The following is a 12083-nucleotide window of genomic DNA, read 5'->3' on the forward strand; positions in this document are numbered from 1 at the left end:
AAGGAACAAAAAGATAAAAGCTGAAATAATAGCATATAATGCAAAAGTGAAATGAGAACATATCAGAGCAAGGATAGATGGTCATATGTCCTCCAGCAGCCTTAGTCATAGCGACGTAATGTCAGGATCACCTAAGCTACTCAAACTATAGGCTTGATCATAAACAGAACATTTTGAGCGTCGTTTTAAAGGTAGAAAGAGTTTCTGCCTCACAAATTAAAACTGGAGAAGCCTGATGACTAAAATATTTGCCTCCCATTTTACTTTTAGAAATTCCAGGAACTAGCAGTAAACCTCCAGGCTGAGCAAAGTGCTATTGGGAACATTTTGAATAATCAGATCTCTGTTGTATGATGGAGGTTGATTATCAACTTCCCGAAAGCCCCCAAATTTAGAGGCAATATCATTGGTTTCAGGAGACTCTGGGGATCAAAGAGTATCATCATTTTGTCAATATCTTAATGATGAAAGAAGAAAATCATAGAACCAGTTTAATAGCGGATTTAAATGACATGTTCTGGTCAGAGGTAACACTGAGATTCTTTGCTGTATTACCAGAGGGCAATTTAATGTCAACCAGACCAAGTGATTGAGCAGTTTCTTTTTCAAAGAATTTCTAACTTGTCAGAATTCAAATGCAAAAATAAAAAAAACCTTGTCATCCAGATTTTATGTCAAGATAACATTATTTTATAAACACAGTTATCGGTGACCAAATACAAGCAGATTACGCCAAATTATTGCTGATTGTAGAAACTTCACAATAAACTCTTCCTTTCACACTATGAGAAGAGGCTCGAGTTTTTTTTCTCCATCGCCAAAGAAATACTCTTAACATAATCTCTGGTACAGGTGTGGCTTATTGCAAAGACAGGAGACAGCGGTAGTCCATGTCCTGGACGCATGTGTAACTCTAAAAGGTGCTGTTCTCTTTCCATTAAGAACTTTCTGGTCTTAGAGTTTCATAAGGAACTGTCTGATACAGATTCTTGCAGATAATGAATTGTTAAATACTGATATAACCCAGGCTATGGAAATGGCCAACGAAAGAAAATACCTTTTGGCACAAAGTGGTGTTTTATTTTATCTTAAATGGCAAATGTACAGATTTTTAAGATCTAAATCTCAAGTCCATCTTTGTTGGAAAATAAATAAAAATAATGTATACTTTTTAAAGGCTGGCCACTAAAGGGCAGAAAAAAAATACTGACAATGAAATCAATTTTTGTTCTGCTATTTTCTGTTTAATTATGTTTCAAGTCATTCAGCCTATCAACCACATTTGTTCTTTTGACAGACACGCCACATGATCAGATTCTTCACACATATTTTACATGCAACTCTTACATTCTTAGCTGATTGAAGACAATATAAACACCAGGAGACATCAGAACAGGATCAGTCAGATATCCTGCTTACTGTGGCAACAGAAACGCATGTGTAACAGCAGCCAATGAAAAGCCAGCATCCACATAAAAAGGCAGAACCACCAGGAATCCACAACTGTGTCATTATCTCATTTCCAATAATGTTTGGATGGAAAATTGATTTAAGCTTTGCTTTTTCTGATGATTAAGTTGAACCACAGACAGAACTGCCCCTCCCACCCCCCATGCTCACTGTAAGGCTCCATGGTCCTATAACAGGTTGTCTCTGTGACACAATGGCTTGTCCTTTTGGCTAATCAGCCTTATGTGGTGAATGCAGTTTCCAGGCTCCGGTGATGTAGCACAGGCGAATGAAAATCAGATCCCATCCCATTTGCAGCCAGCTCCAAAATGGGACCAGTTTGGACCCTGAAGAGAAAACATCAACACTGCACTTTCAACAGAAGTTCTTTAAAGTCAAACAGTAAAACTGTGATGCTTTGCATGAAATTAAAAAGGACAGACAAAAGAAAAAGTAGCTAACTAGTATTAATTAATTAATTCAGTTTGGGGACAAACAAGAGGTAAAGGGTGAAGATCAAATACTTCATGAAAACTAACCTTCTATTTCTGTCCAATTCACTGCCACTTCTGCTATGGGGATTTTAAAACACTGGGCAATGTACAGGAGCTCCACGTCAAAAGCCCTGAGAAAGTAAAGACAGATACAGAGTAGGCCTTCAGCAATAAATCCAGGTTTCACATCAGCTAAATAAAATTTTAAAAGAGAGGAAGAATAACAAAAGTTCTTCAACACCGCACTAAATATTGACTTCTAACTTTAAATAACTCCTTTATAATTAGTAGTCAAAAACCTCTCCTTTCTTACCAAGCATTTTTAAATAAATGTTAATGACCCTAACCATGTACAGATTTACATTTTTACACTTTACAGTTGGATCACTATGTGATTTATTGGACTTGCAGTTTCTTACCATCGCTCTACATGGAGAGAGGAAAAGGTCTTAAGAGCAGCTTCCCGCGTGAAAAGCTTGAAGCCACATTGTGTGTCTTTGATTCCCCTCACACAGAAGAACCACACCAGGAAGTGGAAGCCATACATTAGGAATGTACGAAACACAGATCGCTGAAGAAATACAAAATTGCCAATTCATTGCTCAAAATAGACATAATTTGTCATTTTTTTTCTCTCAAAAAAAGACAAAACAGTTTACCTGAGCTACTGAGTCCTTTTCTAGATGAGCTCTGGAGCCACACGAAATGGCCAGGTTTTCCTGCAGGAAAGAAACGGAGTAAATAATCAGTGTTTTTTTAGAGTCTTCTTAAAACCTTTGTTTCACTTTTTCTTTCCACTCATTTTAGGTGTGGTACATGGCTATTTTCTAAGTAATGATTTTATTTGTTTATGAAACCATTTAAGGCTAAACTGAAGGAACAGCCACAGAATGACCATTGTGGCCATTTTCTCATATCTGCTTTTGTAAAAATGTGACCTGCCAGCACTGATTTTAGCTGCTTCTGAAGAGCTTTAATATGCAGTGATAGAAGAACAGCATTTCAAACATTTTTTCCAGTCTCCCTGACATTAGAGGTCATATTTTTATTTTAAGAGGAGAGAAACATCACACTCTGTGCAATGGAGCAGTACATGTAAAAAATAAGATTTTAAGCAAAGGTTGTGAAGTTCACATTTCAAACTGCTTTTAACATCTTATATTAACAATTAGGATAATTTCTGCTTGCTTTTCTGAACCACAGATGTGTCATAAAAGCAGATGTTTTTAATGTTACTCTTTGATTTTGTTTTAGACTTCTCCCTGATACAGACAATATAATACGTTCAGTTTTCCTAATTCTGTCACATCCACATTAAAGAGGTTTATTGTCAATACAGGTTAGAATAAGCTGAAAACTTGCGTATTTACATTACCAATCATTTTCTGGAGAAATACCCAGAAACATATCAATAATTTTGGAACCAATTTGGTGATTCTTGGCTGATAATGGGGCATGCAGTAGCTGATAGAGCTTCTCATGTTTTAATTATTTTGAACTGAGGACATTACTTTTACATAGTATTGATCTGATGGAAAAAAATATTTTAGGGTTGAAAAACATATATCACAGTTTACTTGTCCACTGCCATATTTGTTTAAGCATGTGCTGTATAATATATGAAAAAGATCCAGAATTCAAAGAGAAACATTAAGTAACTTTAAAAAGTCTGGAGGACAAATGATAAAAACACAGTACTGTACATTTATAAGAAACTGTATAGGAAAATAAAAATAAAAACCCAACTGGTCCGGTGTTGAGGTCTTTCAGTCCAGCCTCCACTTTCTCTAGATCAGAAAACTTTGTGGCTCCATCAGCATCTGCCATCAATACGAGTTTCCCTCTGGAGCTCAGAGTTCCCTTTAGGAGCAGCAGAGAGACTCCAACATTAGTAATAGCAACACAAAATCAAACCATGTCAGTTACTTCAGAAAATAAAATAAAATAAAAATATCTGCAGCCTCACCATTTTCACAGCTCCTCCTTTCCCCCTGTTCTTCACCAGCGTCAGAACCCTCACTTTATCTGCACTGTATTTGTTGGTATAACGCAAAGCAACCTGGCAAAGCATCACAAAAACATCACAGCTTTAAATGGCATCACTGAGCAAAGTAGAGCAGAACTCATGGGAGCATATTAAAAAGTATGATTCAAACCATTACCTCTGTGGTTTTGTCTCTGCTTCCATCATCGACCACAATGACCTCGTAGGTGAAAGAGGGGTTTTGTTTCTGCAATGAGATAATGAGAGAGATTTTCACAACGATGCTTTTAATTGGACTAATGCTGCCACCTAGCGGTAGCCATTGGAAATAAAGCCTACATCCTGAAATGGGAGCTGTTATGCTCTCTTACAAGACTCTTTGTAGGCTATAATCTACAAAAAGTCTCTGAATCTTTTAAATAAACTGTTTTCTTGAGAGAAATGAAAAAAAAGTTGTACTAAAATAGAATGTTGAGTAGAACAATTAAATTGGTCTACTGATCCATGTAAGTTGCATGAAAAAAAATTATATCAAAAACTAAGCACAGAATAAAAGAATGGTACTGCCATAAAACTTGCACTTTACATGTTAGTAAGTAGAACAAGACTTTTCATATAATCATATTTTTACTCACTTGTCTATTTTCCAAGTACTGCATTGCTTCATCAAGCATCACAGGCACTGAAATCAAAGGAAGATGCAAGAGGTTTCAGTTTTCTGTGGATGGACAGTGACATGAAACCTAGCGGATGAACTTTGATGCATTCTTTGGAGTCTCCCAGTTGTTAGTGAAGGCCCATTGTTCGGTTTAATGATTTAGATTTCATTGAAATCATCAATCACTACTTTCTCAATTTATTTACTTTGCTACTGCAAAAGCAGTCCCTGACAGAAAAGCAGAGATAACTCACTTCGGAGCTCCTCATTGTAGGCAGGTATCACGACAGATAGCTCTCTGGAAAATGGATCATGCAGACTCGGGAAGGGTTTGCGCTCTCCTGTGGCTGTGAGGAAGTATTTCTCATTCTCATGGCGAGTCGGTTTCACCATCCTTGCAGTCAGATGTGCGACTACAAGCACCTACAATGGGATAAATATGGTAATGAATCTCATCTTATATTAGCAACAACATTACACATTTTGTACACATAAGTCTAAAATTACCATGTGCTTTGAGAACAGCAATATGATGCTTGAAGATTATGTTTATATTAAAGCAAACGATAGTGTTACATTGTGCAGACTGGATTTTTAAAAACTATACATTCTAAGTTTATTTTCATCTTATTTGTTGTTTTGAAACATGTATGACTTCTGGGCAGGCTTTGTATAACATTTGACTAAATATTTAGTAAACCCTGCTAAGCTCAGCTTAAGAGTATACCTTATGGTATGTTGTGTGTGCTCAATAAAAAATGGGTCAAAAAGAAAACAAATTGAAATTTAAACTTGATCCAATCTTGGTAAAAACTATAGTTGATAAAAGAAAAATACATTTTCAACTAGACTTAGACTAGTACTTTATTGATCCCTTGGGAAGACTCCCTAAGGAAATTGAAGTTACCAGCAGCTTATAGGCAGAAAAGTGGCACACAGTGCGCAAAATACAAAAGAATACAACGAATACAACAAATACAAATTAAATACAAAGGTACACACTAAATGTGAGTAGCCAAAACCCTAAATTAAGCAAAAATAAGCCAGGAATAAGAATATAAGTAAAGTATAAATACAAAATATAAATACAACACAAGAGAAAATATAGGAATTGGCAGATAAACTAAACACAATTTAAAGAAGTCATAATCCTCTTCCAATTCAATCACATATTCATATTAACACTTGCTGACTCGATCTAACACTAAGGCTACAGTAATTATGCTTACAGGGCTAAAACAATGATTTCTAACCAGCTTCATTACAACTCACTCCTCATGACAACTTGGACTCATTGTACGTTATAAACTGAGAAGGTGAAGTCAGTCTTCATTTTGCCCAGGACAGTCAATTAAAAATAAAAACAACCTTTAAGATTGTAGCCAGGTTCTTGCATCACATCTTAATAAATTCTTAACATGTTCAACCGCATCAACGTCAAATATTACTCACCACAATCAAACCGAGAGCTGCCAAAGCAAAAAGAACTTGGACTATATTACAGAGGATATCCATTTTCCTTAAAACTTCCTGTAACAGACCACCTGCCCAGGTGGCTAGCTGAAAGGCTAGCTTGTTTTCTTGAATTGAAACCCTGCAGCCGGTGCTCCAGGTTCAACCTATCTACATGAAAACGCAAGCCTACAATAACTCGTTCGCAATGAAAATGATTAACAACTCGTCATATATCCATTGTTCTGTGGACAGTTGACTCTGCTTCCAATCACAACTGTACACAGCGGTGACACGGAAGTCACGGTTGTCTCTAGACACATCATCAGTTTGAGACAAGAAGGAACCGCGTCGCTCCTAGACAGGCACCAGTCACAAAACACTGCCATCTACTGGTAATAGGTGGAAACGACGGCAATTATTTATAATTGATTTAAGACTATAAAGCTTTATTGCTGAGCGCAATTCTTGGAGAGCGTAATTCTTGTTTAATTTATCTCATTTCAATGCAATTTATCTTTCAGAATGAGTGCACTTTTAACAAGATGTGACCTCGGTTACCACCTTAGTTATGTGTGAAGAACCTTAAATCCTCTGGTGTTGTCTTTTTACCAGATCACACATAAGTTTGTAAAGAAAATGATCAGAGGCACTGATGCAAATTAACCAGTTTGTTTAATCACAATAATGCTAGGCATAAATAGTCAATTCATTTTTATTGTACAATATCAACCACTTTAAAATCCTAAATCTATGCTGGCCATGGAAACCTTACCGCTGATGACCAGTTACTTTGATTAAATAAAATCAGACTGCTTGGAGGAGAAATAATAATTAAAAAAAACAAATGTAACTGGTGTTCCAAACAAAAAACACACTCGCACAACAAAAGAAAAACTCCTGGTGAATAACACAAAACAAGAAACTCCCCTTCCACTAGTCTCCTAAATCTAGATAAAACAGCTTGGAACCAGGGACAGCACAGGTTATCTACAAGCGAGCCTGGAGGGCTGAACAATAAAAACTCCCAAAAGAATAAAAAGTTTAATCCATAAATAACCAAAACAAACTAAAACTGAAACAGTAGCAGGCCAACCTGCACACAACAGAGAATAAAATTAAACAGATATTTTAAATAACCACATAATAATGAACTGCCTTTAACTTCGCTAAAAGCTAGCAGAACTCTGTATATCCTCTCCAAGAGGAGGTTTCCTGCAATAAAATGGAGCCATCAGAAATAATTCTCAACCCAGCGCACACTTCATGTTAACCATACCTGCAGCGAAATCAGCCTGGACTCTCACCCTCTCAGCGATCTACCCGCTTTTAAATGTAAATACCAATTGCTTGCCTCCGTAATGAATCAGCTGCGCTAAAACAGCGTCTTCCTTATATGGGCAACCGGAAGAGTGCATAATGGACATAATGCCCCGGCTACAATCAGATAAATTAAACATTTTGTCAGAGAATTGTGCTCAGTTGTATCTTCCCCTCCATTCAAATATAGTCCGAAGTAACCCAGACTTGTGCACCCAATTCTTGTTTGTAAATACATTCAATGGAGAGCACTGGCACCATTAGCCCACTTAAAAAAAAGAAAAAAAGTGCACTTCCTCCAACCGGCCACCGTAGTACAAACCCACGCGGTTAACCAAAACATCATGGCGACTGGGTTCAAGTAAGATTGTTCGAACTTTTCATTTTTATTTTAAATGCAAGCCTTCTATTGTAGATTCATTTTGCGTGTGAAATTATTTATAAACAGCGGCACATTAAATATGTTCGTCTCCTGATTCGTAGATAAATTCAGAGCACGAGGAACTCCTGTCAGTTTTTCATTGCCTCTCCTCTTCATTTTATTAATATAGTTTAATGCACGGAGTAGTGATGCCTTTGTAATGTTGTTTCCATCTTACCCATAGGATTGCGGAACCTCTGGAGTATCACAGAAGCTTTTTGGTTTGTGATGTTTTCCATGTTGAGTTCATGATTGTTATTGATCTTCTGATTTAATAAATATAATTTTCACATGAACAAATTTCATGTGATCCAGAAAGAAAACTGTCGACCTGATGGACGGGAGCTGTCTGAATTCAGAACCACAACACTGAACATTGGTGAGCCGAGCTGCTGGTTCTGACCCACTTTTCTAAACTCTAAGGGAATATTTTGGGAGTACGTTCTATATTTTCTTTTTATTTCAGGATCCATATCCACAGCAGATGGTTCGGCATTGGTGAAGATGGGAAACACAACGATTATCTGTGGAATCAAAGCGGTACAGATACAACACTTCTGAGTTTTACAAATTATTTTCTTAAAAAAAAAAAAAAAGATTTTCAATGGTAGTATCAGACTTGATCTGTAACATCAGTCCAGCTCACTTTGGGGAAAGTTAGTCAACAACAGAACAAGACTTCATGGTTAGCTTTTTTATTTGTTTGGACATTTTGTAAATCTATTTAAAAAATAAATATTACGAGATTAAACATGACCATGCCTCTGGTGACATCACCACAGACATAGACCAAATGATATTTTAAATACAGGCCTTTATGTTTTATGACATTCTTTTTGGCTCAGAAAAAAATGACAACAATAAAACATTTGATGTGTGTGGTGAAGAGGATGAGAGAATGGTTATGTCTAAAATTATTGCTGGTCACTCTGACATAGAACGAGTCCAAACCTACAATCCCCCAATCCCCACTCCCTGCATGTTTAGTGTTAAGCTTATGCCTTCAAAATTATTTTTACTGATAATAACAATAAATAAATAATTTTAAAAAGACCTGAAAATTGTCATTTAACCTATAGTTTGAGTTCAGTCTGATTCACTTCATTCACACACTGCTGACCATTTAATACAAGTAAAACAAATAATTTACTAATTTTGAGTTGGTAGTATGAACAAAAACAAGTCAAATATTCAAACAGTAAAATAATGTTGTCATTCTAATACTAAAAATATACATTTGCATTTCTATCCATGTCTCTTTCACCACTCATTGGAGCCAAACTCTGAATTAGATGCTCACAGTTGAACCCACTTGCAGGTTGAGTCTTTCAGAATCGATATTAAGATCTGTCAATTTTTTTTTAATCCACCGGCATTAGTGTTTACTTTTGTTTTTCATGGCTTTTTGTTTTTTATGGCAGTATCTCACAACTTGTTTTTGTGCAGGAGCTGGCAAACCCCACAGCAGAGGCCCCTGGTAAAGGTTACATTGGCAAGTATCACATACTCTCATGTAGAAAATCCCTTTGTAATACTACTAGCAAGGTTTTTAATGACCCTTAAATGTTCATGTTCACAGTGCCCAACGTGGATTTGCCTCCTTTGTGTTCGTCCCGCTTTCGGCCCGGTCCACCAGGAGAACAGGCCCAGGCTGCCAGCCAGTTTATTGCTGATGTTATTGAGAGGTGTGACCAACATTTTACAACTGTGTGTGTGTTCACTGCTTAAACGCTGGTCTGTTTTTACTAATCGGTGATGTGTGTGCGCCGCAGCTCTGAGGTGATCAAAGCAGAGGACTTATGCGTCGACAGAGGAAAGGTAGCTTGAGAAATATGAGCACACCTGTGCCAATTGTTTTATGTGACAAATCATTAATAATGATATTTTGTTATTGTTGCAGCTTTGTTGGGTGCTCTACTGTGACATTATATGTCTCGACTATGACGGGAACATTCTGGACGCTTGTATTATTGCCCTGCTGGCTGCCCTGAAGAACAGTATGCAATTCTACGTCAACTTCAGTGGAGGGAACTAAAATAAAGGAAGAATGCTGGGGACGCACCAATCAGTTTTACAGGGATCATAATCAATTGATTTTTCATTGATCAAAACTAAAAACGTTCTATTTTTTTTCATAAGCACATCAACCAAACATAATTGACCAGAGAAAAAGTTAATATCAGCAAGGCACAGCATAATTCATCCATCTCTTTAAAAAATTATCATCTGTCACGTCATCTATAAAACTAACTTTATACATGCCTGTTATATGGTGCTGCTGGCTTTTTTCAAATGATTTTATGTAGTGAATTATCTGAGCCTTTGACTAGACCTTTCCTGCTCTTGTTACAGCACAGCTCCCAGAAGTCACCGTGAACAAAGAGACATGTTCACCAGAGGTGAATTTGGAAAAGCGACAAAGGCTTCATATTCTCAAACATCCCGCCAGTGCTTCCTTTTGCGTCTTTGATGAGTAAGCTTGCCAAGTAAAAAACTTCTTTTATCCATAATTTACATCAATTGTAATCCCAAATGAGAAGAATAATCAATATACATGATGTCCTAAAGAGAAAACACTAGTTTGGTGGTATGTATGTAAACAAATTAATAACATAATCAAATGGATACTAATTAAAATATGAAATGTCCTAAACTATTCTAATGTATCAGTACTATAGTTATCTTGTTTTGCATAGTAGAAAAACTATTTTGACACTTTAATAAAACTTGAGTTGTACTTCCCAGGTCCTTGTGCAAATTATACCATATCCCATTCTGCTCTTCATGAAGTAACACAAGTATGGCAAGCTAACATTGCTATACCCAGCCAACACTTAGCTTAATAATTTGTGTGCTCGGTTTCCGTTCTACCTTTACAGCAGTTTTAAAACAATTTTACTCTCATACCACTCCAGTTCTTTCTGATATCTTATTTACAATATTTCAAACTGCAGAAATGCTAGGATAGAAATTTGTGATTTCAAAAATGTTTTTTTTTTTTTCCAAATATGTGATCTTTTATTCTGTTACATCCCATGTCTATTTTGATTCTCCTGGCTCCCTCTGCTCAGCTCTATCCTGATTGTAGACCCCACAGCTGAGGAGGAAAGTCTGTCAACGGCTCACCTCACTGTGGTCACAGATGAGGAAGGTCGTCTCTGTTCTGTACATAAACCAGGTGAGATGCATCCTGCAGAGACTTTCAAATGCTTAACACTTGCAGGAATGGGAATACAAATGCTGCTCAGTTCAACAATGACTGTTTTTTCGTTTTTCTTATAATTGTTGCTCACCTAAAATTTTAGATCTGAACTCAATTTGTCTGGTCGAGAATGGAATAAAAAAAAAAAATTAGCTTGGAAAAATATTTGTTTTCAGACTTTAAGGCCCATTCCATTGTCTTAATTTTGGTGTCCTCCAATCCTTTTGTACTTCCCCTTTTCTGTTCTTCCTTTAGTTGTTCCTTTCACTTTTACTCTATCCAACTGTCTTTCTTTACCTCTGCTCTTGTTATACCTCTTTCCATATTTTGTGTCCTTTTGCTCTTCTCTACTGGTTCCATCTTTTCTTCTCATTCATTCTGTTCTCTCCTATTCTTGCTTTCTTGTTTCCTACTTCCTGTTCTATACAGGAAGCTTGCCTGGTGTAAAAATATTTATCATTAATTTATAGTGATTCTTTTATACCGGTATATTAAAGCAAATGCAAAACACTAGAAACACATCTAGGAGTGAGTCTAGAATTTTTACATAAAAATTATGCATCTCTTAAAGTTTTATAAAGATGAAAGGACATATAAAAATGCTAATCAACACCTTTTGTGGCTCAGGTGGAACGTCACTTTCAGGAGACAAGCTGCAGGAGTGCATCAACCGAGCAACAGCCCGGCAAAGAGAGATCCACAAACTCATCCACATGGTTCTAGACAGTGTGAAGACGACAAAATAAAAACAGTCAAGACAACATTTTATATCTAAAAGCTGTATTTTCCACTGTCAATATATATTCTTTTTTTAATAACAATAAAACTGATGACAAAGACTGCTTAAAAAATTATTTCTCAGTGTCCAGAAATGCCTCGCGCACGCTCAGCTGATGTCATGTAAAGAATATGCTCATGGCTCCTGGACTTATTAAAAGGTGACACCTTTTTCAAAATATGCTGTACAAAAAGTACACCTTGTCTTGCATGTTGATCTTGAATCCTGTTTGCCGGAACCGCTAACAGAAGAAACACTTCCAACAGACTGAGAGGTAGACAGCTGCCCCCAGGCAATACTCCCAAGATGAGGTTTGCATTTTCAC

At 36.6% G+C, this 12083-nt stretch overlaps 2 protein-coding genes across 4 annotated transcripts; one reads left to right on the forward strand and one right to left on the reverse strand.

Moving 5' to 3' along the window:
- Positions 1-1218: 1218 nt before the first annotated feature.
- alg5 (ALG5 dolichyl-phosphate beta-glucosyltransferase) lies at positions 1219-11418 on the reverse strand. 3 transcript variants are annotated; one of them, XM_055051356.1, is made up of 10 exons: positions 11295-11418; positions 4840-5008; positions 4563-4609; positions 4106-4174; positions 3910-4002; positions 3690-3803; positions 2603-2662; positions 2363-2514; positions 1989-2074; positions 1219-1796 (listed from the first exon to the last, which is right to left on the reverse strand). In XM_055051356.1, exons 2-10 carry the CDS (start codon positions 4976-4978, stop codon positions 1681-1683), a joined length of 876 nt encoding a protein of 291 aa, XP_054907331.1. In that variant the 5' UTR covers positions 4979-5008; positions 11295-11418; the 3' UTR covers positions 1219-1680. The 3 variants fall into 3 exon arrangements, with proteins under 3 accessions (XP_054907331.1, XP_054907330.1, XP_054907329.1); XM_055051355.1 differs by lacking the exon at positions 11295-11418 and adding an exon at positions 7317-7408; XM_055051354.1 differs by lacking the exon at positions 11295-11418 and adding an exon at positions 6038-6348.
- On the forward strand, positions 7673-11822 carry exosc8 (exosome component 8). Its single transcript, XM_055051357.1, has 11 exons — positions 7673-7718; positions 7963-7999; positions 8094-8157; positions 8245-8318; positions 9225-9270; positions 9358-9463; positions 9551-9596; positions 9679-9775; positions 10131-10251; positions 10850-10956; positions 11608-11822. The coding sequence occupies exons 1-11, from the start codon at positions 7702-7704 to the stop codon at positions 11724-11726; spliced, it is 834 nt and encodes a 277-aa protein (XP_054907332.1). The 5' UTR covers positions 7673-7701; the 3' UTR covers positions 11727-11822.
- Positions 11823-12083: the final 261 nt, after the last annotated feature.

The sequence above is a fragment of the Poeciliopsis prolifica genome, unplaced genomic scaffold (assembly GCF_027474105.1).
Source record: "Poeciliopsis prolifica strain line A6 unplaced genomic scaffold, Auburn_PproV2 SCAFFOLD033, whole genome shotgun sequence".
Lineage (NCBI taxonomy): Eukaryota > Metazoa > Chordata > Actinopteri > Cyprinodontiformes > Poeciliidae > Poeciliopsis > Poeciliopsis prolifica.

Coding starts and splice junctions, on each gene's coding strand:
- exosc8 (XM_055051357.1), top strand. Junction 9,271..9,357: donor CCCTGGTAAAGGTTACATTG/GCAAGTATCACA, acceptor TCATGTTCACAG/TGCCCAACGTGGATTTGCCT. Junction 9,464..9,550: donor ATTGCTGATGTTATTGAGAG/GTGTGACCAACA, acceptor TGTGCGCCGCAG/CTCTGAGGTGATCAAAGCAG.
- alg5 (XM_055051354.1), bottom strand. CDS start 6,100: ATGGATATCCTCTGTAATATAGTCCAAGTTCTTTTTGCTTTGGCAGCT. Junction 4,610..4,839: donor CTACAATGAGGAGCTCCGAA/GTGAGTTATCTC, acceptor CTTTGATTTCAG/TGCCTGTGATGCTTGATGAA. Junction 1,797..1,988: donor GAATTGGACAGAAATAGAAG/GTTAGTTTTCAT, acceptor TTTTCTCTTCAG/GGTCCAAACTGGTCCCATTT.